Source organism: Neomonachus schauinslandi, chromosome 14 (genome assembly GCF_002201575.2).
Source record: "Neomonachus schauinslandi chromosome 14, ASM220157v2, whole genome shotgun sequence".
Taxonomy (NCBI): domain Eukaryota; kingdom Metazoa; phylum Chordata; class Mammalia; order Carnivora; family Phocidae; genus Neomonachus; species Neomonachus schauinslandi.
Window position 1 is genome coordinate 38,414,246 of NC_058416.1, and position 26,121 is coordinate 38,440,366.

A 26,121-nucleotide genomic window follows, 5' to 3' on the forward strand; every position below is an offset into this window, starting at 1 on the left:
ACTAGCAAATAAATCCAACAATATATTTAAAAAATCATTCACCACCATCAAGTGGGATTTATTCTTCAGATGCAAAGCTGTTTCAATATTTGCAATTCAGTCAACATTACATCACATCAATAAGAGAAAGGATAACACGTTCATTTCCATAGATGCAGAAAAAGCATTTGACAAAGTACAACTTCCATTTGTGATTAAAAAACCCTTAACAAGGTAGGTTTATAGGGAACATACCTCAATCATAAAGGCTATAAATGAAAATCCCTCAGCTAACATTATACTCAATGTTGAAAAATCAATGTACAGAAATCTGTTGCCTTTCTATACACTAATAATAAAGCAGGAGAAAGAGAAATTAAGAAAACAATCCCATTTACAATTGCACTAAAATTAATTAAATACTTTAGGACTAAACTTAACCAAAGAAGTAAAAGACCTGTACTCTAAAACTACAAAACAATGATGAAAGAAATTGAAGATGACAAAATGGAAAGACATTCCATGCTTATGGATTAAAAAACAAATATTGTTAAAATGTCTATACTACCCAAAGCAATCTATAGATTCAGTGCAATCCTTATCAAAATACCTAAAGCATTTTTCACAGAAATAGAATAATTGTAAAATTTGTATGGAAACACAAGATCCCAAAAAGCCAAAGCAACCTTGAAAAAGAAAAACAAAACTGGAGGCATCACAATTCCAGATTTCAAGTCATATTACAAAGCCATAGTAATCAAAACAGTAGGTACTGGCACAAAAATAGACACGTAAATCAATGGAACAGAGTAGAAAATCCAGAAATAAACTTGAAATTATATGGTCAATTACTCTTTAACAAAGGAGGCAAGAAAATACAATGGGAAAAAGTCTCAACAAAGGGTGTTGGGAAAACTGGACAGGAACATGCAAAAGAATCAAAATGGACCACAGTCTTACACCATACACAAAAATAAACTCAAAATGGATAAAAGACCTAAATGTGAGACCTGAAACCATAAAAGTCCTAGAAGAGAGCACAGGCAGTAATTTCTCTGACATTGGCCATAACAACATTTTTCTAGATAGGTCTCCTGAGCCAAGGGAAATAAAAGCAAAATAAACAATTGGGCCTATCAAAACAAAGAGCTTCTGCACAGTGAAAGAAACAATTAACAAAACTAAGAGGCAACCTGAATGGGAGAAAATATTTGCAAGTGACATCCAATAAAGGGTTAATATCCAAAATATATAAGGAACTGATACAACTCAACACCCAAAAAATAATCCAGTTAAAAAATGGGCAGAAAACATGAACAGACATTTCTCCAAAGAAGACGTACAGATGGCCAACAGATACATTTGAAAAGATCCTCAAATCACTCATTATCAGGGAAATGAGAATAGAAACAACAATGAGATATCACCTCACACCTGTCAGAATGGCTAAAATCAAAAACATAAGAAACAACTGTTAGTGAAGATGTGGAGACAAAGGAACCCTCTTACACTGTTGGTGGGAATGCAAACCTGTTTCCACAGTGCAGCCACTGTGGAAAACAGTGTGGAGGTTCCTCATAAAGTTAAAAATAGAACTACAAAATACAAAACCACTAGTTCAAAGGGATACATGCACCCCTATGTTTATTGTAATATTATCTACAATAGCTAAATTATGGAAGCAGCCCAAGTACCCATGAATAGATAAACTGATAAAGAAGAAGTGTTATATGGAATATTATTTGGCCATAAAAAATAATGAAATCTTGCCATTTGCAACAACATGGGTGGAGCTAGAGAGTATAATGCTAAGCCAAATAAGTCAGAGAAAGGCAAATACCATATGATTTTACTCATGTGGAATTCAAGAAACAAACTAACAAAGGAGAAAAGAGAAAGACAAATGAAGAAACAGATTCTTAACTATAGAGAACAAATTGATGGTTTCCAGAGGAGAGGTGGGTGGGGGGATGGATGAAATAGGTGAAGATGATTAAAGAGTACCTTTATCATGATGAGCACTGAGTAATGTGTAGAAAACTGAGGCACTATATTGTACACCTAAAACATAATACTGTAGGTTGACTCTGCTGAAATTAAAATCTAGAGAACTTAATTTTAAAAATATACATAAATACGATGGCCAATTTTAAGTGTCAACTTGACTGGTCATAGGGTAGCCAGACATTCTGCCTAACATTATTCTGGATTTGTCTGAATGAGATTAACTTTTGAATTGGTAGACTAAGTAAAGGAGATGGTTCTAATATGGGTGGGCATCCTCCAATCAAATGAAGACCTGCCTAGAACAAAAAGGTTAAGTCAGAGAGAAATCCATCTGCCTTTTTGAGCTGGATAGCAGTCAGGTCTTGCTTTTGGACTTGAACTGAAAAATCAGCAATTTGGGGGTCTTGAGCCTGCAAACTTTCAGACTAGAACTTACATAGTCACCTCTCCTGGTTCTCGGGCCTTAGGACTTTGACTGAAATTACATGGTCAGCTTTCCTTAGTGTCTAGCCTGTCAACTGCAGATCTTAGAACTTCCCAGCCCCCATAATCATGTGAGCTAATTCCTCATTACATATATTATACACATACACATGTATTAGCTGTTGGTTCTGTTTCTCTGGAGAACCTTGACTAATACAATGAGTTACATCAACTTGAATAAATCCTTAGACTTTAGCCTAAATAATCCATGAATCCTCTATTATTACTGAGAAGTTAGGCAAGGATAGGAGTCCAATTAAGAATCAGATCTCACACTCATTGGACCATTTAACATTCATAATTTCATTTCCTCTGTTCCAACAACCTGACAAATGGACAAAAGTAGTAGCGGTGTTCACATTTTACTTGTGAATCTCAGAGGATACATGATTTGCCCAAATTTACAGTTCACATATCTAGAAAGTTTCTGTATTAAGACTTGAACCCAGGTTTTTCACATATTAGTTTTACTATCTTATAACTGTATCTTTATATGTATATATTAAATGAGATTTCATCATTTGAAGATGAAACCTGTGTCCAAGTCCAAATTCTCTAGTAGAGATTTACTATTTATTTGGGTTACTAGTACTTTATCACAGGTACAGTTTCCATTTAATTTACATCTTTAAAATGTCTTCAAATATTTCTGAAAATAGATTGAATACACAAACAGATACATTTTAACAGCTGACATTTTAAAATTTTAGCTTATTGAGGTTTCCTATTAACTTAAAAATGGAACAAGAAAAAAAGTATAAAAGAATAAAGCAAATATCTAGTTTTTACTGAGGGCATTCTGGAGATTTTTTTTTATCTTGCCCCTTGTTTACCAAACTTCCAACTAATCCTTGGAAATCCTTAGAAAGGTAAAACTTTAGGAGCCCCTGGGTGGCTCAGGTTAAGTATCCCACTCTCGGTTTCAGCTCAGGTCATGATCTCAGGGTTGTGGGATAGAGCCCTGTGTTGGGAGTCTCCTGGAGATTCTTTCTCTCCCTCTCCCTTCCCCCACCCCCACACCTCCAACACCTCCCAGTCATGCTCTCAATAAATGGGAAATAAATAAATACTCTTTTAAAAAAAGGAAAGCTAAAACTTTAATCATGGGGTGGGTGGAGGCAGAACCCAGTACTCGAAGCAATTAAGGTGTTTTTGGTCTCAGCTCTGAAAAATAATAAATGGATGTTCTGGGCTTATTTTGGGGGGAGGATTGCTTCCTGTTCCTTGAAAAAAAGTAAAAATGTATGAAAATGCATAAACTCAAGTAGTACAATAATTCATTATACCCTCATGTAGTATGTTTGATTCATCTGAAGTTAAAAAACAAAACAAAAACAAAAACTCTAATGTTTGTGTCCTTTCCCACAAGCCAAAGCTAGGCACAAAACAAGCATGCTGAGTTGTTTCCCTCACAAATTTCTAACTCTGCTTGGACAGTGACTCACAGTGCCAAGTCTTCCTACAGTTCATCAGAATTAGTTAGGTCTCTACAAAATGTTGAATTTGAAGCTCAAGTGGAAATGCCACACAATGAAGAACGTAAGGCAGTTTACAGAGCTGGGTGCCAGCAGTTAGCAAATCTAACTAGAGGAAAGACTGGCCTTCCTAATGGGGGAAACAATGGAGTCTTTTCAAATTGTGTAGAAAAACTTTTCAACTGCAATTTTACTTTTTGTTTAACGAGGTACATTTGGATGAGAAAAATGAAATAAAAAATGGATTAAGACAATGGGAAAAAAGATTAAATACAGGAAGACCTGGTAAAGGAAAAATTTAATAGATGAATTTTTAAAAGTAGATCTAAGAGATACACATTTTGAAATATACTCAGATTTGTCTCAGGACAATCATATGTAATTTTTTGTAATGTATGGGATATCAACAATTACAGTCTAAAGTAAACAATCAAAATTGCCTTCAAATCAGCATGGAAGTATATTATGGAAGATCTAATTCAACCTGTAATCGCTGTCAGTGCTGATCCTTAGTTTTGGTAGAAAGTAGACTTATAATTTAGGGGCAGAATGGGGTGATTCATGTACTCCTCTCTTCTCCCTTGCATAATGCCTTAAACAGCTACTTGACAGTGATAAATATCTTGCTTTTTGTATTTTCTTAGTTGTCTGTAGAGTATGTATCTCAGCAATTTGGTGCATATTTTATGGATAAATACCCTGTTCCTTGGTAACCTAATGTTGATTAATCGGTGTTTATTAAGTAGAAAAGGATAAATTTGATGAGGTCAAGAGGAGTTAAGTACTTAACAGCCCAATCTCTTAGGCTTACAGTAGACCTGAATGGGTTGAAAATGGCTTGAGTTTGACATAGACTTCAGAAGAGACAAACAGTTCTCACTGAACTGTAGCATCTGACATTCTTTCCTAATCAAAGGGTAAGTCCCCTAAAGATGGAGTGATCCCAGACCTTATATTAACACATCATATCTTGTTTTGTGGTAATCCATTATTTGTTAAAGGACAAATTCTTAGGTAGATGCATAAATAAAAAGTGGTTTCATTTTGATAGAAAAGACCCATACAAAACACAATCTTGCAAAAATATTTAAAGGAAATATATATATATTGTGTGTGTGTGTGTGTGTACACTCACACATGTAATAAGTGAAAAAATTGGCTTTAAGGCAAAAGCTTTAGATTTATTACCTAATAATGCAGGGAACAGTTCAGAGTCACAATTGTCTAGAAACTATGTGCCCCAATAATATAACCGTAAAATAAATTTAAAAAATTAACAAAATTACAAGAAGAAATTGGCATAGCCATAGACTTGTGTGTGTGTGTGTGTGTGTGTGTGTGTGTGTGTGGTTCTGAAAAATATATTTTTTTAATTTTATTATGTTAGTCACCATACATCATTAGTTTTTGATGTAGTGTTCCATGATTCATTCTAGGCGTATAACACCCAGTACTCCATGCAATACGTGCCCTCCTCAATACTCATCACTGGGCTAACACATCCCCCCCCGACCGCCTTCCCCTCTAAAACTCTCAGTTTGTTTCTCAGAGTCCATAGACTCTCATGATTCATCCTCCCCTCTGATTGTCCCTCCTTCATTTTTCCCTTCCTACTATCTTATTTTTTTTTTTAACAAAGAATGTATTATTTGTTTCAGAGGTACAGGTCTGTGATTCATCAGTCTTACATAATTCACAGCGCTCACCAAAGCACATACCCTCCCCAATGTCCATCACCCAGCCGCCCCATCCCTCCCACCCCTCCACCACTCCAGCAACCCTCAGTTTGTTTCCTGAGATTAAGAGTCTCTTATGCTTTGTCTCCCTTTCTGGTTTCATCTTTTCATTTTTTCCTCCCTTGCCCTATGATCCTCTGTCTTGTTTCTCAAATTCCTCATATCAGTGAGATATTATACTTGTCTTTCTCTTATTGACTTATTTTGCTTAGCATAATACCCTCTAGTTCCATACATGTCGTTGCAAATGGCAAGATTTCATTTATTTGATGGCTGCATAATATTCCAGTGTGTGTGTGTGTGTGTGTGTGTGTGTGTATCTCACATCTTCTTTATCCATTCATCTGTTGATGGACATCATGGCTCTTTCCATAGTTTGGCTATTGTGGACATTGCTGCTATAAACATCAGGGTGCACATACTCCTTCGGATCCCTACATTTGTATCGTTGGGGTAAATACCCAGTAGTGCAATTGCTGGGTCATAGAGTGGCTCTATTTTCAACTTTTTGAAGAACCTCCATACTGTTTTCCAGAGTGGCTGCACCAGCTTGCATTCCACCAACAGTGTAGGAGGGTTCTCCTTTCTCTGCATCCTCGCCAACATCTGTCATTTCCTGACTTACTACTTTTAGCCATTATGACTGGTGTGAGGTGGTATCTCATTGAGGTTTTGATTTGGATTTCCCTGATGCCGAGCGATGTTGAGCACTTTTTCATGTGTCTGTTGGCCATTTGGATGTCTTCTGCCCATTTCTTGATTGGATTATTTGTTCTTTGGGTGTTGAGTTTGATAAGTTCTTTATAGATTTTGGATACTAGCCCTTTATCTGATATGTCATTTGCAAATATCTTCTCCCATTCTGTCAGTTGTGTTTTGGTTTTGTTGACTGTTTCTTTTGCTGTGCAAAAGCTTTTTATCTTGATGAAGTCCCAATAGTTCATTTTTTGCCCTTGCTTCCCTTGCCTCTGGCAATGTGTCTAGGAAGAAGTTGCTGTGGCTGAGGTCAAAGAGGTTGCTGCCTGTGTTGGATTTTGATGGATTCCTGTCTCACACTTAGGCCTTTCATCCATTTTGAGTCTATTTTTGTGTGTGGGGTAAGGAAATGGTCCAGTTTCATTCTTCTGCATGTGGCTGTCCAATTTTCCCAACACCATTTGTTGAAGAGACTGTCTTTTTTCCGTTGGACATTCTTTCCTGCTTTGTCAAAGATGAGTTGACCATAGAGTTGAGGGTCCATTTCTGGGCTCTCTATTCTGTTCCATTGATCTATGTGTCTGTTTTTGTGCCAGTACCATACCGTCTTGATGATTACAGCTTTGTAATAGAGCTGGAAGTCTGGAATTGTGATGCCTCCAGCTTTGCTTTTCTTTTTCAACATTCCTCGGGCTATTCGGTCTCTTTTCTGGTTCCATACAAATTTTAGGATTATTTGTTCCATTTCTTTGAAAAAAGTAGATGCTATTTTGATAGGGATTGCATTAAATGTGTAGATTACTCTACATAGCATTGACATCTTCACAATATTTGTTCTTCCAATCCATGAGCATGGAACATTTTTCCATTTCTTTGTGTCTTCCTCAGTTTCTTTCATGAGTATTTTATAGTTTTCTGAGTACAGATTCTTTGCCTCTTTGGTTAGATTTATTCGTAGGTATCTTATGGTTTTGGGTGCAATTGTAAATGGGATCGACTCCTTAATTTCTCTTTCTTCTCTCTTGTTGTTGGTGTATAGAAATGCAGCTGATTTCTGTGCATTGATTTTATATCCTGCCACTTTACTGAATTCCTGTGTGAGTTCTAGCAGTTTTGGGGTGGAGGCTTTTGGGTTTTCCACATCGAGTATCATGTCATCTGCAAAGAGTGAGAGTTTGATTTCTTCTTTGCCAATTTGGATGCCTTTTATTTCTTTTTGTTGTCTGACTGCTGAGGCTAGGACTTCTAGCACTATGTTGAATTGCAGTGGTGATAGTGGACATCCCTGCCATGTTCCTGACCTTAAGGGGAAACCTCTGTTTTTCCCCATTGAGAATGATATTTGCTGTGGGTTTTTCATAGATGGCTTTTATGATGGTGATGTATGTACCCTCTATCCCTACCCTCTGAAGAGTTTTAATCAAGAAAGGATGCTGTACTTTATCAAATGCTTTTTCTGCATCTATTGAGAGGATCATATGGTTCTTGTTCTTTATTAATGTATTGTATCACACTGATTGATTTGCAGATATTGAACCAAACTTGCAGCCCAGGAATAAATCCCACTTGGTTGTATTGGCTAGTATTTTGGTGAGAATTTTTGCATCCATGTTCATCAGGGATATTTGTAATTCTCCTTTTTGATGGGGTCTTTGTCTGGTTTGGTTATCAAGGTAATGCTGGTCTCATAAAATGAGTTTGGAAATTTTCCTTCCTTTTCTATTTTTTGGAACAGTTACAGAAGAATAGGTATTAATTCTTCTTTGAATGTTTGGTAGAATTCCCCTGGGAAGCCATCTGGCTCTGAGCTCTTGTTTGTCGGGAGTTTTTTGATTACTGCATCAATTTCCTTACTAGTTATGGGTCTGTTCAGGTTTTCTATTTCTTCCTGGTTCAGTTTTGGTAATTTATACTTCTCTAGGAATGCATCCATTTCTCCCAGATTGTCTAATTTGCTGGCATATAGTTGCTCATAATATGTTCTTATAATTGTATTTCTTTGGTGTTGGTTGTGATCTCTCCTCTTTCATTCATGATTTTATTTATTTGGGTCATTTGTCTGGCCAGGGGTTTATCAATCTTATTAATTCTTTCAAAGAACCAGTTCCTAGTTTCGTTGATCTGTTCTACTATTCTTTTGGTTTCTCTTTCATTGATTTCTGCTCTGATCTTTATTATTTCTCTTCTCCTGCTGGATTTAGGCTTTATTTGCTGTTCTTTCTCCAGCTCCTTTAGGTGTAGGGTTAGGTTGTGTATTTGAGACCTTTCTTGTTTCTTGAGAAAGGCTTGTATTGCTATATACTCTCCTCTTAGGACTGCCTTTGCTGCATCTCAAGGATTTTGAACAGATGTGTTTTCAGTTTCATTGGTTTCCGTGATTTTTTTTACTTCTTCTTTAATTTCCTGGTTGACCCATTCATTCTTTAGTAGGATGCTCCTTAGCCTCCATGTATTTGAGTTCTAGTTTCAAAGCATTGTGGTCCAAATATATGCAGGGAATGATCCCAAGAATGGGGATGGAGAATGTCCCATGGACACTAGAGAAGAATGTGTATTCCATTGCTTTGGGATGGAATGTTCTGAATATTATCTGTGAAGTTCATCTGGTCTAGTGTGTCATTTAAAGCCTTTAGTTCCTTGTTGATCTTTTACTTAGATCTGTCCATTTTCAGTGAGGGGGGGTATTAAAGTCCCCTACTATTATTGTATTGTTGTCGATGTGTTTCTTTGCTTTTGTTATTAACTGGCTTATATAATTGGCTGCTCCCATGTTAGGGGCATAGATATTTACAATTGTTAGATCTTCTTGTTGGATAGACCCTTTAAGTAGGATACAGTGTCCTTCCTCATCTCTTATTATAGTCTTTGGTTTAAAATCTAATTTGTCTGATATAAGGATTGCCACCCCAGCTTTCTTTTGGTGTCCATTAGCATGGTAAATGGTTTTCCACCCCCTCACTTTCGATCTGGAGCTGTCTTAGGGTCTAAAATGAGTCTCTTGCAGACAGCATATTGATGGGTCTTGTTTTCTTTTGTTTTTGTTTTTTGGTTGGTTGGTTTGTTTTTTCGGTCTTGTTTTTTTATCCAATCTAATACCCTGTGTCTTTTGATTCGGGCACTTAGCCCATTTACATTCAAGGCAACTGAAATTGGCATAGCCATAGACTTTAAAACACTTCTCTCAGAGACTGACTGATAGAAAAGGAAATCACTTGGATTTGGAAATACAACAAAAATTTAATCTGGCTATATCTAGAACCTGCCCAGACATGTTTGATGACACACATTCTTTCAGACATATCGACTAAGCAAATGGTGACAACCAAAGGATTATTAATATACTGATAGCATTGTGCTTAGAAATGTATATAATTAATGAAGATGAAAACACTACACATTAAATTTGTGGGATGGAACTAAAGTGGTATTTTGGCACACACATTAGAAAAAGAAAATTAATGAGCTATTCATTTAACCCAAGAAGTTAGAAACAGAACCAAGAAAATAAAAGGAGAAATTAAACAAAACAAAACAAAAAAAAGCAATAGAGAAAACCAATAAAAGCAAAATCTTTGAATGGACTTAAAAATATCTATCAAGATTAACCAAGAACAAATATAAAATAATAAGAATGAACAAAAGATTTTAAAAATTAAAATATTAATGCCTTTATGCTAGTATATTTGAAAATTTAGTTAGACTGTTTTACAAAAACATAATTGGCAAATATTGACTCAAAAAAAGATATTCATGAATTTACAATGATTAATACATTGAATCAGTATTATAAATACCTATGCACTAAAAAATAATACCCAGATAGTTTTACAGATGAGTTTCACCAAAACCTTAAGGATGAAATAATATTCATTTTAGACAAACAGATTGAAAGGAGGGGAAAGTACCCCAGCTTATTTTGTGATAGCATTATAATCCTATCATCAAGAGCAGTATTAAAAGGCAAATTCTATTATAATCACTTGTGATTGTAACTGCAACTCATTTGTATGTTGAATTTAGTAATGTGTATCTGCTATTACCCCCTCACGGCACTGGATGCTTTGTATGTAATTAGCTAATTTAGCCAGGATGCTAAAGAATAATATTTTTTTTCACGCTCTTGTGACATATGATCACAATATAAAATAAAAATAAGCCTGCAACCAAAGTAAGTTTCTAAGTGGCTCATGTATTAGTCAGGCAGGGAAAGTGACCTCACTTATGGATAGGGAGTTTATTAAATTGGGTTTGACTGCAGCAATTGAAGAAATTAAACTTGCTTGACTAATAGCATTATGGCAAAAACAGTGCTTGAAGGGCTGAAATTGAGATATCAGCAATATTAATAATCAACTAAAAAACAAGACAACCAATTAAAACTTGTTTTGTCTCTTAAGTTGAGATGTTATTAATACTGCTGGGGTTTTTTGAGTAATCAATGATGAGTCTGAAGTGACAGAAGACTTAGTATTTATGAGTAGTATAAGTGGAACACCTTTAGCTGAGAATATTTTCAATGTAAAAAACAAAATAACTCAGTAAAACCTAAAGTGGAATCTAAGATGTATGAAGCAGAAAAAGGCTTATTTGGACAAATTTACAAAGTTTATTAAAACATAAGGCATTCAGTTATTTCTTGAACTATTCATTTCTTGAATTAGGTACATTGTGGAAAACCTTTGAATCTATCATGTGATATTGAACAGTAGTGTCTATGTTAAACTCTGTTTTCATGAATTTAATCATCAGTTCTGTGAGATTTTGTCCAAAATAGAACCCAAGAATTACTTGAACCCAAATCCTTACTTGTCCTAAGACACAGCAGCTTGATGGCTTTGTGGGAAACTTTTATTACAATTTTTTTTCAGGTCAGGGCCAAGATTGAAATTTTTCTGAACAAGAACTGCCCTAAAACTTTATTACAAACACTAAATGGCTTTGGAAATTAGCTTATGCTGCAGAATGGACAATGATTCTTGATGAATTCTTTCTAAAATTAAAAGATGAAACAGTTTTTATATGTGAAGCTTATGCCGTGATAAAGCCATTTTGCTGATAACATTGGTTGAATCACATGTAGTGGCTAAGCTGCTTTATAAATTCATACTGTCCAAGTTAAAACAAGAAGTTAAATCTACATTTCCAATGGATATATTTACTGAGCACATAGTATAGGCTCAGCAATGTTTTTTTTGGACTTTATACATGTGGAAAATAAATTCCCATATTTCAAAATAGTTTTCACTGTTCAATTGAAGAACTGCCAGTTTAATCTTCAACTGGAAGTACTTAATCTTCAATGCATTGACAAGTTATTAGGTAAGTATCTAGAAAATCCAGAAGGTGGCTATAGATCCTTTACAAATGATGAATATAGTCAATTTGGAAACATCTATATAAAATTCATAAAATCTCTATACAGATCCACATTAACAGATGGACATTTACAATTGATTTTAATAACAGGGAATATAAATTTGAAACCCCAGTTAAGCAAAATGTTATCCCCGTCCAAAGAATTTCATTCTTAGTAGTAGACCTATAATATATATTTTCTAATATATTTATCAGTTGTTGAATTTTGAGTTTTGTCCACAGAATTTTATGAAATCTTGTAACAGCGATTTTAACATGTGTGAAGTGATATATCATTGTGGCTTTGACTTGCATTTCCCTGATTATTATGAGATGTTGAACACCTTTTCAGGTATTTCAGGCCACCTATATGTTGTCTTTGAAAAAAATGTCTATTTGGAGCTGCCCATTTATTAATCAGATTTTTTTTTTTTTGCTATTGAATTGTATTAAGCTTGTATATGTTTTGGATGTTAACCCCTTATCAGATATATGATTGTCAATATTTTCTCCCATTTGATAGGTTGCCTTTTATTGATGGTTTCCTTTGCTGTGCAGTGCTTTTTAATTTGCTATAGTCCCAAGTGTTTTTTGTTTTGTTTTGTTTTTACTTTTGTTGCCTTGCTTTAATGTCAAATCCAAAATATCATAGCCAGATTGAGGTCATAGAGTACCATCTATTTTTTTCTTCTAGGAGTCTTATGGGTTCAGATCTTAAAGTATTTGACCTACTTTGGGTTAATTTTTGTGTATAGTTTAAGATAGAGTTCCAGTTTAATTCTTTTGCATGTGGCTATCTGGTTTTCCCAGAACCATTTATAAAAGAGACTGTTCTTTCCCTATTGTGTATTCCTGGCTCTTTTGTCCTAAATGAATTGACCGCATATGTGTGAGTTTAGTTCTGGGCTACTTTTTCCAGTGGTTTCTGTATGTGTTTTTGCCAATACCGCACTATTTTGATTACTAAAGCTTTGGTAATATTGCTTGAAATCAGGGAGGATGTTGCCTCCAGCTTTGTTCCTATCTCAAGATTACTTTGGCTATTTGAGGTCCTGTGTGTTTCCATGCAAATTTTAGGGTTGACAGTTTCAGGTCTTCCCTTCCAGTTTGGAATGCATTTATTTCTCTTTTTTTCCCCTTTTTTCTTTTTTTTTTTTTTCTTTTGCCTAATTGCACTTCCAATACTATATTGAATAAAATTGGTGAGAGTGGGCATCTTTGTTTTGTTCATGGTCTTAGAGAAAAAGCTTTCAGCTTTATTTTGAGGTACCTTTCCCTCTATACCTGCTATGTTGACAGCTTTTAACAAATTTGGATTTTATCTGCATCTGTTGAGATGATTATATGTTTTATATCCATTTTGTTAATGTGGTACATCACACTGATTGATTTGTAGATACTGAACCATTCCTGCATCCTTGGAATAAACCCACCTGATCATGCTGTGTGATCCTTTCAATATATTGAATTCGGTTTGCTATATTTTGTTAAGGATTTTTGTCTATATGTTCATTAGGGATACTGGCTTTTAATTATCTTTCCCTATTGTATACTTGTCTAAATTTGGTATTTAACCATATCACTACAGAAAATCAAAACACAAAGACAGCAAGAAGGGAACAGAGGATTTGCAAAAAGCCAGAAAACAATTGACAAAATGGCAATAAGGACATGCCTATTGATAATTACTTTAAATATAAATGCCTACATGATCCAATCAAAAGACACAGAGTGGCTAAATGGATAAAAAAATAAGACCCATCTTGATACTCCCTACAGGAGACTAACATCAGACCTAAAGACACATACAGCCTAAAAGAGAAGGGATGAAAAAAGATATTCCATGTAAATAAGCAGACAAAATAGACCTTAAAACAAAGACTAATAAGAGACAAAGAAGGGCATTACACAGTGATAAAGGGATTGATCCAACAAGATGTAATAACTGTAAATACCTATGTATCCAACATAGAAGCACCTAAATATTAAAAGCAAATATCAACAAAGGGAAAAATTGACAGTAATATGAAAATAGTAGGGAATTTTAACACCCCACTTATATCAATGATAGATGATCCAGACAGAAAATCATTTTTTTTTTTTAAAGTGGCTTTAAATGATACTTTAGACCAGATGGGCTTAACAGATATATAGAATATTCTGTCTAAAAACAGAATTCACATTCTTTAAGTACACATGGAACATTCTCCAGAATAGATCATGTTAAGCCATAAAAAAGTCTTAAGATTGAAATTATACCAACACTCTTTTCTGACCATAACAGTATGAAACTAAAAATCAAGTAGAAAAAAAAAAATCCAAACATAAACAATATGCTACTGAACAACCAATCGTTCAACAAAGGAAATTAAAAAATACCTTGAGACAATAAAAGTAGAAACACAAAGTTTCAATATTTTCAAGCAGTTCTAAAAGACATGGTTACAATGATACAGGCTTACCTAAAAAAAAAAAAAATTTTCAAATAAACAATCTAACTTTGTGGCCTAAATGAATTAGAAAAAGAACCAACAAAATTCAAAGATAGTAGAGAGAATGATATAATTAAGATCAGAGCAGAAGTAAAAAGAATCTTTAATCAGGATGTTAAAGAACAGTACTCGGAAAACATTAAATACTAATGAGAGAAATTGAAGACAAGACAAATGGAAAGGTATCTCATGCTCATAGATTGGAAGAATGTTGTTAAAATGTCCATACTACCCAAAGCAATCTATAGATTTAATTCAATCCCTATCAAAATACCAACAGAATTTTTCACAAAACTAGAATACTAAATTTTGTAGGGAACCACAAAGACCTCAAATATACAAAGCAATCTTGAGAAAGAAGAACAAAGCGAGAGGTTTCACAGTCCCAGATTTCAATATACACTACAAAGCTATAGTAATCAAAACAGAATGCTACTGGCACAAAAACACATATAGATCAATGGACCTGGATAGAGAGCCCAGAAATAAATCCACACTTATATGGTCAATTAATCCATGACAAAGGAGACAAAAATATACAGTGGGGAAAAGACAGTCTCTTCAATAAATGGTGCTGGGAAAACTGGACAGCTCCATTTTGCAAAAAAGAAAGAAACCGAACCAATTTCTCATACCATACACAAAAATAAACTCAAAATGGGTTCAAGACCTAAATGTGAGACCTGAAACCATAAAACTCCTAGAAGAAAACATAGGCAGTAATCTGACATTGGCCTTAGCAACTTTTTTTTTTTTTTTGATAGGTCTCCTCAGGCAAGGAAAACAAAAGCAAAAATAAACTATTGGGAATACACCAAAATGAAAGGCTTTTGTGCAGCAAAGGAACCATCAAACAAATTGAAAAGACAACCTACTGATTGGGAGAATATTTTTGCAAATGATATATCCAATAAGGGGTTAATATCCAAAATATGTAAAGAACTTATACACTCAATACCAAAAAGCCCTCCCAAACGATGTGATTAAATAATGGGCAGAGGACCTGAATAGACATTTCTCGAAAGAAGACATACAGATGGCCAGCAGACACATTGGAAGATGCTCGATGTTAGTAATCATTAGGGAAATGCAAATCAAAACCACAATGAGGTTATCACCTCACACCTGTCAGAATGTCTAGATTCAAAACGACAAGAAATAACAAGTGTTGGTGAAGATGTGTAGAAAAAGAAACCCTCCTCATGCACTGCCAGTGGGAATGTAATTTGATGTAGCCACTATGGAAAATAGTATGCAGTTTCCTCAAAAAATTAAAAATAGAAATACCATATGGTCCAGCAGTTCACTACTGGATAGTTACCCAAAGAAAATAGAAACACTCATTTGAAAAAAAAAATATATGTACCTCTATGTTTATTGCAGCATTTTTAACAATAGCCTAGATATGGAAGCAGCCCAAGTGTCCATAAATAAATGCATGGGCTGTGTGGTTGTGGGCATGTGTGTAATGGACTATCATTAAAAAAAATAATGAGATATTGCCATTTGAGACCACATAGATGGACTTTCTCTAATACCATGGATGGATGGTATTAGACAAAGTCAAACACCATATGATTTCACTTATTTGTGGAACTTAAAACAACAAATAAAAGCAGAGACAGACCCATAAATACAGAGAACAAACTAATGGTTGCTAGAGGGATGGGGGATGGCAAAGTGGTTGAAGGAGAATAGAAGATATAGGCTTCCAGTTATGGAATAACTAAGTCACAGGGATGAAAGGTACAGCTTACAGAATATAGTTAATGGAATTATAATAGATTTGTATGGTGATGGATGATAGCTACATTTTAGTGAAAAGGCAACCTTCAGAATGGGAGAAAATATTTGCAAATGACCTATCTGGTAAAGGGTTAGTATCCAAAATCTATAAAGAATTTAATAAACTCAACACTCAACATTCCCCCAAAAAATCCAGTTAAAAAATGGGCAGAAGACATGAATCGACTTTTTCCCCAAGACGACATACAGATGGCTAACAGACGCATGAAAAGATGCTTAACCTCACTCATCATCAGGGAAACACAAATCAAAACCATGATGAGCTACTACCTCACACTGATCAGAATGGCTAAAATTAACACCACAGAAAACAACAGATGTTGGTGAGGATGCAGAGAAAGAGGAACCCTTTTACACTGGTGGTGGGAATACAAACTGGTGCAGCTGGAAAACAGTATGGAGGTTCCTCAAAAAGTTAAAAATAGAACTACCCTTGACCTAACAATTGCACTACTAAGTATTTATCCAAAGAATACAAAAATACTGATTCAAAGGGGCACATGCACCCCAATGTTTTTAGCAGCATTATCAACAATAGCCAAATTATGGAAAGAGTCCAAATGTCCATTGACTGATGGATAGTGGAATATTACTTGGCTATCAAAAAGAATGAAATTTTGCCATTTGAATGATGTGGATGGAGCTAGAGTGTATTATGCTAAGCGAAATAAGTTAGAGAAAGAAATACCATACAAGTTCACTCATATGTGGAATTTAAGGAACAAGACAGATGAACATAGAGGAAAGAAAAAAAAAAGAGGCAAACCATAAAATTGACTCTTAACTATAGAGAACAAATGGGGGGGTTGCTGAAGGGGAAAAGGGGAGGGGATGGGAAAAATGGGTGATGGGTATTAAGGAGGGCACTTGTGATGAGCACTGGTTGTTAAATGCACATGATGAATCGTTAAATTCTCCTGAAACTAATATTAACCAAATGTTAACTAGAATTTAAATAAAAACTTGAAACAAACACAAAGAAAACAAAAAGAACTTAGCATAACAGAGTTGTTGAATCACTGTGTTGTACACCTGAAACTAATATAACATTGTATGTGAACTATATTTTAATTTAAAAATATATCAAAAAATAAAGTGAATTACAGATACTCATTTTCCTTTAATTAGAATTTACTTATAACTTAAATCTGCCTCCAAACCTTAAACAAAAAATCAAAGATTGGTTTTGGTGGAGTTTAATTTTTCTAACATTGCCTGTTACCATGAAATATCTCTTACTCAAATTTTCAGAATGAACATAAAGTAGATCTGCATAATTATGGTTTTAAAACTTGTCAAGTTTTTTGATTTGCTTTAACACTTGATACTCAAATCATTTTTCTCTTGAAATACCTATTTTGTCATTATTTTTGTTTGTTTTGTTAACTGGTCCCACTCTTCCAGAACCATACTTTTTAGTGGCTTTGTGATTTGATTAAATCTCCAAAATATTTTCCTCGAATTCATTAAATCCAGTGTCTTCATAAGATTTGAAGTTTTACTTTGTATTGATTGTTTGGGTTACGCTAACCCAACGAAGTAGGACATTGTCTAAATGAGGCAGGTAAGAATACTAGTAACAAACAAGGAAAGGCTGTTTGAGTAGTCACTAAATTTGTTCATTTGTGACTTTTAATTTTTTTGCTTCCCTGCTCAACCTCTTAGCTTTGAAGTTTTGAGTAATATTCAGCAAAAAGAATTCCTTATAGTTTTGATTATACTTAATCCTGATCCTGTAGATCCAAAAGACACCAAGATAATGAAGTCAACTTTCTTCCAGAAAAATAACAAAGGTGTGAATGGCTTCTGTGTTCCTGAGCTATCTAGAATTTGCCTATGTTGATAATCGGAAAGAAAGTGAAAGCCATGTCTTAGTTGGGAAGCCTTTACCCCCGAGCCAGAGGTAGAGAATAATCTGTAAAGTGCAGTGTTAGAATGAAATCACCATCTTTTTCATCCCAGAAAGAACCTGAGCCCTAGGCTCACCCTTTCTCAATTCCACTTAAAGATGTCAACCAGCCACTTGGCTTGTCAGCAAAAACATCATAAAATGTTACAACTTCTAACAAAAAAATGATCAACTAGACGTGCCATATCTACATAACTGAGAAAAATCCTTTCCACTTCCTTCCTTTTATAAAGATTTGTACTGGTACTAGGATTCTTGAATATAAAGGACAAAAAAATCCAAATTTAAAGTTGGTTCATCCATAAACCAGAATCCATTGTCATGATATTTTCTTAATCCATTCAGAACTTTCCAAATAACCTAGTTGCTATTGATTTGCTTGCACACTTCTTCATTAATTCCTGTTTGCAAGTGTGACATGCCCACATCTCTCCCTTTCAGCTTGCTAGGTCAGCAGCAGGATTTTGTACACAGCAGAACAAATGGAAGCTAACTCCTGCTAGGAAATCAAGGCTTTGAAAGGCTGTGGCAGAAGTGGAAATAAGTCCCTCTCAAATGTCAGAGTTCTTGTGTGCTAGTCTTGTCTCTGTCCTAATTAAATTACAAGTGAAGCTGTTCCCACCTCATGGGACATGTGCCACCTAGCTGACAGGAGTCCTCGTCTCCCTTCAGGGTACAGAGTGAAGGGGGTTGGGTCCTGACCGGTCTCCATCAGGCCTCAAGAAGAACGAACAGGATAAAATAACATCCCTTGTTTCGGTTCAGGAAATGAATACCATTATCTGAAACGTTATCTTTAAGAAAAATCTGTTTAAATCATTTCAAGTTAGAGCATCGCTACAATTTTTGAGCCTGCCTTATGTCCACATTAATATTTATTCAGGGCTTTTAAATGTATTACTCATTGCAAATTTAATAATTATAGTTCTTTTCATTAAGTAATTGCTATAACAATGAACACTTAACCTTTATAATACATAAAAAACCCTTAATCAAGAATTGATGCAAAGCATCTTAAAAATCTTTAATTCAGACATTTGTGTTAACTAAATTGTTTTAAAGTAAAAATTTACAAAAAACTAAAAATTTACGAAATGTCAACAGACCTATCTGATTTGGTTTAATTATATGTAATAAACATTTTGACACCTAAATGTTTTATGCAAATAATATAGAAGCATCTTTAGCAATACCTAAAGCACTATTCCAGGTCTGGTTTCTTTGCAGATTGTGTGTACTGATCATTTACTTTTTGTACCCCTCTAAAACAAACTGCTAATATCTTTAAATACTAATTTTTACTAATTTAATACATATTTTTAAATACTAATCAACTTGATGGAAGAAAAGCATTCGCCTGAAATGAAATAATATGCAATTCACATCCTTACTGTGCCACTTAAAAGTTGTTGAATTGTAACCATGTCATTGAATTCCCCTGTCCAAAATTTCCTTTGTTCTAAATGGAGGAGTTTGTAGTCTGGAGTCATTAGCCTCACAATCTAGGACAATCTAGGATGTTTCCAAGTCTGAGTAGGTGGAATCTAAAATTATTTGTTAACCAACGGTGCAAACACAAAGCATTTATAAGTCCCAACATTTTACGCTGCTGCGGAGAAACTTCTACAACACGGGGTAAAGTAGATTTAAAATTGAATTTTCCAAAAAGCACACGTTAGGAGAAGTTCTTCTTCACGGACTTCCCACAGTAAGAGGCGATTGCCTGGACAAGGACTCTCAGAATACTCAGCCACTCATCTCACATCATGTTGCTCTTTGGTATTTCGGAGAGCTGATGTATTTGATTAAAGGTATCAGCAGCTTCTCACAAAAGAGTAAGTGAATTAAGTCCACAATTTAATGCTCGTGTTCAAAGTTCCGGAACAAAGATTGTTCATGTTAATTTTGTGATTATTTTTTCTAGGACCCACGGATCTCAGCATGAAGAGGCAGTTGGCAACTAGCTCAGGCTCCTCCAGCAGTTCAAGCTCCAGACCCCAGCTGAGTCCAACTGAGATCAGTGCTGTGAGGCAGCTCGTTGCAGGATATCGAGAATCAGCTGCATTTTTATTGCGTTCTGCAGATGAACTGGAAAATCTTATTTTACAACAGAACTGAGTCAAATGACGGTCCTCTTCACAGAGGTCTAAATTTGCAGTTTCCACTAATGACATTTTGATTTCCCAGCAGAGATGCTTCTGGTCTTACTGCACAGTCTTAAGAGAAGTACTTCCATTATGCCACATTGTCCTTGATCCATAAAGTGATGTGTTAAGGTGCTTCAAAGGAACTCTGACCTCTGAAGTACTTGAGATACCGTAATGTGTCCAGCCTACTGCTTTTTGTTTTAGTTTGTCAGCATAAATATCTGGGGCAAAAAAAAAAAAAAAAAAAAAAAAAAGCTGTATATTCCTAATTCAAGGATAAAACAGAAGAAGCTTGTGGTATTAAAAAAAAAAAATAGTTCAAGATCCAACTGAAATATTAGTGGAATTTGCTACTGACTTATTGGACAGAAAGCTGCAGTATCTGGCAAAAAAAAAAAAAAAAAAGCCAAATTTCTTGTTGCTACAGGATATAACAACATTGAGAAGGATCTTGTATTTTAAAAAAATATGTGTAATTTTTATAAAAAGAAAACTTGTTTTTCATTCAAAATTGTCATTTTTACTTTGGTAACTTTTTCATAGGTCCTAAAAGAAAACTGTTTTGAGAAACTACTGTAAGTACCTTTTCCACATCCCTTTGCCTTCTCTTTCCAAATTCTTTCTACAAAAATAACAATGCTGGAAAACAAACCCTTGCTACGTTCTTTAAATCGTCACATCAGGAACTACTTCTAAGAGAAGCCTGCGTTTCTGCACTCACGCTCATCATGCCACTCAACATTGTGGTTTCGCAATAGAGGTTTTCATCACAGAATTTTTTAATATTAAAAAAGACATATCATTGAAAAAAAAAAAAATCACACCTTGGTTCCTTACAGCTGCTCACCCCGGATTGACGCTGCTGTGTTTCAGGCATGCCTCCAGCAGCAATTGGATGTAGATGGCTGAATGTTAAGAGGTTGCAAGTGACAATCTGAAAATTTGCACTCATGTGTAGTTTTTCCTTCACTATTTCAGAAAGTTTCCAAAAAGACCATTACCTCTCCTGATAGGATTTGTATAATTTACAGTTCTAGGTAACAATGATGTAGAGAACTCTCAGTGGATGCAGCTGCAACTTTCAATGAACTGTCCCCTCCTTACCCCCACACTTTGCCCTTCTTTCTTATTTTATAGTGTTGGATACACATGAATGGTGTTTTCTCTGTGCACTGAGGCAAGCCTATTTTCTAAATATTTAGGGAGAAGTACATCAGTTTATGCTTCTTGTATGATTATTTTTCTGTTGTTCAGCTTTGGTTGGATTATGAATTCTTTGTGCATTCCTGAATTTGCCTTATTTCATGTAAAACTTATGTCATTCAGTTTTTGATAATGAGTTTAAGGCATCAGTGATATTTCTTATGTACTTGTTACATATAGTTTTTCAAGTAATGACTGTGATTGTGACCAAGTAATGTGCACTTTTTCTTGTAACTGTGGACATTGCTATGCTTTTTCTTCTAGCGTTTCTAGAATTACTGTTCCTGACGGTTACGTAAACAAAACAAAAAAACAAAAAAACTTTTGTGATACTGTTGGTGAATATAATGTGAAAATCTTATTGAAATATGAGTATTTTGGAAATACATAGATGCACAAACATCTTTTAAGGTGTGGATTTAGAGTTTGCTTATTTAAATGAAAATTCAAAAAAATCGAGGGCTGGTATAATTTTCTCTGTTTTGTTTGGTTTAATAAACAGATTTCTGTGTTAAAACACTGATTGTGAAAACTTACAAACTTTCTGCAGCATACTGTACTTTTAGCAGTTTGCTTTGAAAATATGCAATGCCGTTGTGTACCCAACATTTAGCACAAAAAGGACAGTTTAACCTTTTATCTGAAGATTATCCCAAGATCCCCTAGAGTCTCAACATTGTTGAATAAAGAATTTTTTCCAAGACAGGGTAAGGGATATTAGCAAACCAAGGATATTTCATTTGATTATTTAAATTTAAGAACTTATTCTTTTATTCCTCATTTTTACATAAGTAATCCGGCTCTTTTAGTCACTCCTGATTTAACATCTTAGGAAAAGCATTTCCCTGTTTGAAGTGCCCCTTTTGTGCTTTGGGTTTTATTGCAGTTGTCCTTGAAGACTTGGACATGGTTGCTATTTCACAAAGTAACAGGTTTGACTTTGCCATACACATAAAAAAAATCCTTAAGAGTGATAGTGAAGCAAATGGAGAGAGAAGGTAAGTTCCAGCAAGGTGCTCTTGTTTTCATTACATTCCCATCATTTCCCTAGGAGACCTTAGAGGCCAAAGCCAAATACCCTCCTGTTTCTCTTTCTCCTTTAGGACTTGTACCTAAAAACACCAGGGTCCTCTTTTACACTGTGTCACAGGAGAAGAAATCACATCCGCTTTATAAAGCATTTTGGAGAAACTAGGTGCAGGTTTGTATTCTCTACTGAGGTGATAGGAAACAAACACAGATCAAACAGAAGTTTCTGCTACTTCTGCCAGTTAGCTTCCCATACAACAGCAGTTTCTTGTTAGATACGTGTTACTTTATCACACCTAATAAGAAGACATGCCTTGAAATGACCAAACACAAGCAGTTACTGAATTTTCTTAAATTGTGTAGTTCAAGTAACAATACTCAGTAAAAAGGGCCTTCAGCTATAATGATAGCCACCAATTCCTGATACAGGGAGAACAATTTTGTGTCCTTTCCTTCTCATAACTATAAGCGATGAGGATCGTCACAGTCCCTTTTACAAAGGAACTCAATAAGTTGGAGTCACTTGCAGGAACAGAGACACATCACCCGTGATGCCTGAGCTCCCTTCCTGTCGCTGCAGTCTGCTGCCTCCCAGGTACTAAATAATGGTCTTTTACCCAGTGACTCGGAACCAGGACTTTATATTAAAGTTGAGCAGTTTTGTATGGTAGATAATAGTTATTGAAAATGCTCTTGACATCAAAGCATTTGACTTAACTTGGAGAATTTTATCCTGCTTATAGAGGTTTAATTTCCTTTAAGTTACATTCTCTACATATATCAAGAGCAACAATAAAACCCACCACTAATGAAAATCAAATACATAAGGCATGAAGGGGAGACTTTTTAACAATGATGGGTGCCAGGAGTGTATCTGGTAAGGAAAGGTAAAAGGCAGTATCCAGCTGAGCCCATAAAGGTTAAGTCCACTCACCTCAGGTTTTAGTCTTAGATACTACACCTATGTACTTAGTTATCCTGCTATTGTAATCTTTACACCATTAATACAAATACTCAGAGATTAATCTTTGTATGCCAAAAATATTTTCTAATTTTGTATGGCTCAGGTTTCAAACTTTAGTTCATAAAAAAAATCAAAAATAAAGCAGGTAGACGTTAACATATTTTCAATGTGTTTGCGATGCAGAAATTTGGCAAAGTAAGGATTGAGCACAAGCTAACCTACAGGAGCTTACTATATTCATCGGAGCTCATCTCCTCTCCAAGATTTTGAAGGAGTTAAAATACTATGAGTAACCTATCTCCATTGTTAAGGTCAATCATGTTCAACATTTAATTTTATTTTCTGATTAAGTAAGAAACTTGGGAAGTACAGAAAGAAGACAGAAAAATAATAATCCCAACATCCACAGAGAACCATGAATATAATTTTACAGCCTATCTTGCAAATTTTCCATAAACGTATATATTTGTTTGATTTCACCGTCCTACAGTGTTTCCTCAGCTGCTTTTCTAACCCAACAATTTACCATGAATATTTTCCACATTATGTGGAAAGTATTATTTTTAATGACTGTGCAGCATCACATCGAATGTACCTGTATTAGTGTTCTCTTGCTGTTGTAACAAATGACCACAGACACAGAAATGTATTAGTCTCATAGGTTGGAAGTCTCACTGGACTAAAATCTAGGTTTTGGTAAAAGTGTTCCTCTCTGGAGCTTCTTGGGGAGAATGTTCCCTTACCTGTTGTGCTTCTAAGGCACTCCCCAACTGCTGTCCCCTTTTCCTATCTTTAAATCTAACTGACTTCTCCTGCCCCCCCCCCTTCTACATTTAAGGACCTTTGTGAGTAGCCTAGGACCACCCGGATCAAGCAGGATAATCTCTTTATATTAAGGTCAGCTAATTAGAAACGCTACTAATATCCTCTCCAAACAATTCCTTAATTTGGCATTTAACAAAATATTGACAGAACCTGATGAGAATGTAAACATCTTTGGAGGGCATTATTCTGACTACAGTACCTTAATTTCTTTCTAAAAATACCTCTCTGTGCTCCGATACTAGAGGTGCATTTTCCCATCACCTGTAGTAAAGATCCTAAGTCAGCAGCACAGACCTTTTTCAAATAATTGTCAGCTGCCATACCACTTTTTTTCCCCCTGTATAAAGGATATCGTCTTAGAAATTTTAATGGAATTTTCCTCAGATGTCTCACATTCAAATTAAATATAATGAACAAATAAATACGGTAAAAGTACATCTAAATCTTCTAAGGGAAATGAAACAAAAATACCTCTGAAACCTTTCCTCCACTTTAGTTTCTTCAAGGGTGGTTCTGCCCAAGAAATTCCCTGATATATGTTTGAGAGGTCTCCAACTCATTAGGCCAGAAGGGGTACAAGAGAATCCAAAGCTTAACTAAATTATTTAAATAAACCAACTGCATTTATAAAACTTTCAGTGCCAATCACTAGTGGTGTTTTATTTATTCGAACAAATGATATATTTGACATTAAATGTTATAGGTGACACTTTTTTAAAAAGGGTTTGGAAATATATTGAATTTAAGATAATCAGCTGAGTTTAAAAATTAAATTTGCTAGGACAACTGTATTTTTATCTATGTGTCAAAATTTTTATTTCCCTTATTTACTTTTTTTTCCTTTAAAGGCTATCCACTGAATGAAAAAAGATCAAGGTAATTCAAGGCCATTTTTAATGCTAGGAGAAAAAAAAATACAATAAAACCATAGACCACAGAAAGCAAATGCTATTACCAACAGTGTGGGATTGGCACTGGTTTTTTTCCCCTTGAAAGTTCTGATTTCCCCTATTGTTGTTTATTGGAGAAGGAATTATATCAGTTTGCCCATGATAAAGGTCTTCTACTTAACTAAAGGTGCTCCATTACTGTCATAGAACAAGTGGCCAGAGATTCCACAATGGATTCTTCTTACTTCCTTTGCTGATGGAAGAATTCTGAAGTCTGCCATGAACTACTCTCCCTGGATAACAAGCCTCTTAGCTTGTTTTAATGCCATTCATTTTAATGAACATGTATTCTTTGACCTACTATGTGCTAGGCATTGTGCTGTCATCCAGAGAGAGACTATTTTTGCTTCAAGGAGTCCCATCTAGTGGAGCAGAGAGACAGAGGTACAGATAATTACAATACAAAGGGATAAAGATTAACAGCATAACATGTAATGATAGAAACATGCCAGACAGGTCAGAGGGGAGCACAGACCCTGTATTGGCAGTAGAGGGGTAGACTGGGGCTAGCTGGTCTCCAAGACTGGAGCTGTGGGCAATACCTGGCAAAATTGTTGGGTGTGTTTGGAGAGGAAAGAAGAAAGATGTCAGAGAAGGGTATTTTAACTACAGGGGACAACACCGGGAGAGGAGAGGAGATATGGAGTAATCTGGTGTGCACAGTAACTCAAGCAGCTTGGTGTTGCTTGACGGTAGAGTTCAAGAATGGAGAGAGATTCCTGGGGATGAATAAAAGAGCCTAGCCTGCCATGCCAAGGCACTGGGCTGTGTCCTACAGAGGATGAAGAGGCACTGGCATATTAGTGGAGTGGTAAGTGCTTGTGCTGGCTCTGCTTTTGACTGTTTGGATGAAATTCTGGGGAAGGAGATGGAATAATGCTGGATCATAGGACTTCCCCCTTCCCAAAAGAATTAAGCAAATCTCCACTAGTTAAAAAAACAAATAAAAGTATTACATGAGAAGCATGCTAACAAGGAAGGAATGGCTTTTTCCTATAACCGCTGAGAAGTGAGAACCAGGAAAATGCAGTAAATGTCACAAATTAATGTGGCTTCTTCCTCAGG

General features: G+C 35.3%; 1 protein-coding gene across 8 annotated transcripts in view; it reads left to right on the forward strand.

Moving 5' to 3' along the window:
• The window catches only part of NOL4 (nucleolar protein 4), a 414,205-nt gene extending 393,694 nt beyond the window's left edge, over positions 1–20,511 (forward strand). For all 8 annotated transcript variants that reach the window (XM_044920884.1, XM_044920883.1, XM_044920885.1 and 5 more), the window contains one exon: positions 19,863–20,511. In XM_044920884.1, the coding sequence (XP_044776819.1) occupies positions 19,863–20,056 (194 nt within the window). In that variant the 3' untranslated portion in view covers positions 20,057–20,511. The remainder of the gene's footprint in view (positions 1–19,862) is intronic.
• The last annotated feature ends 5,610 nt before the right edge of the window (positions 20,512–26,121 follow it).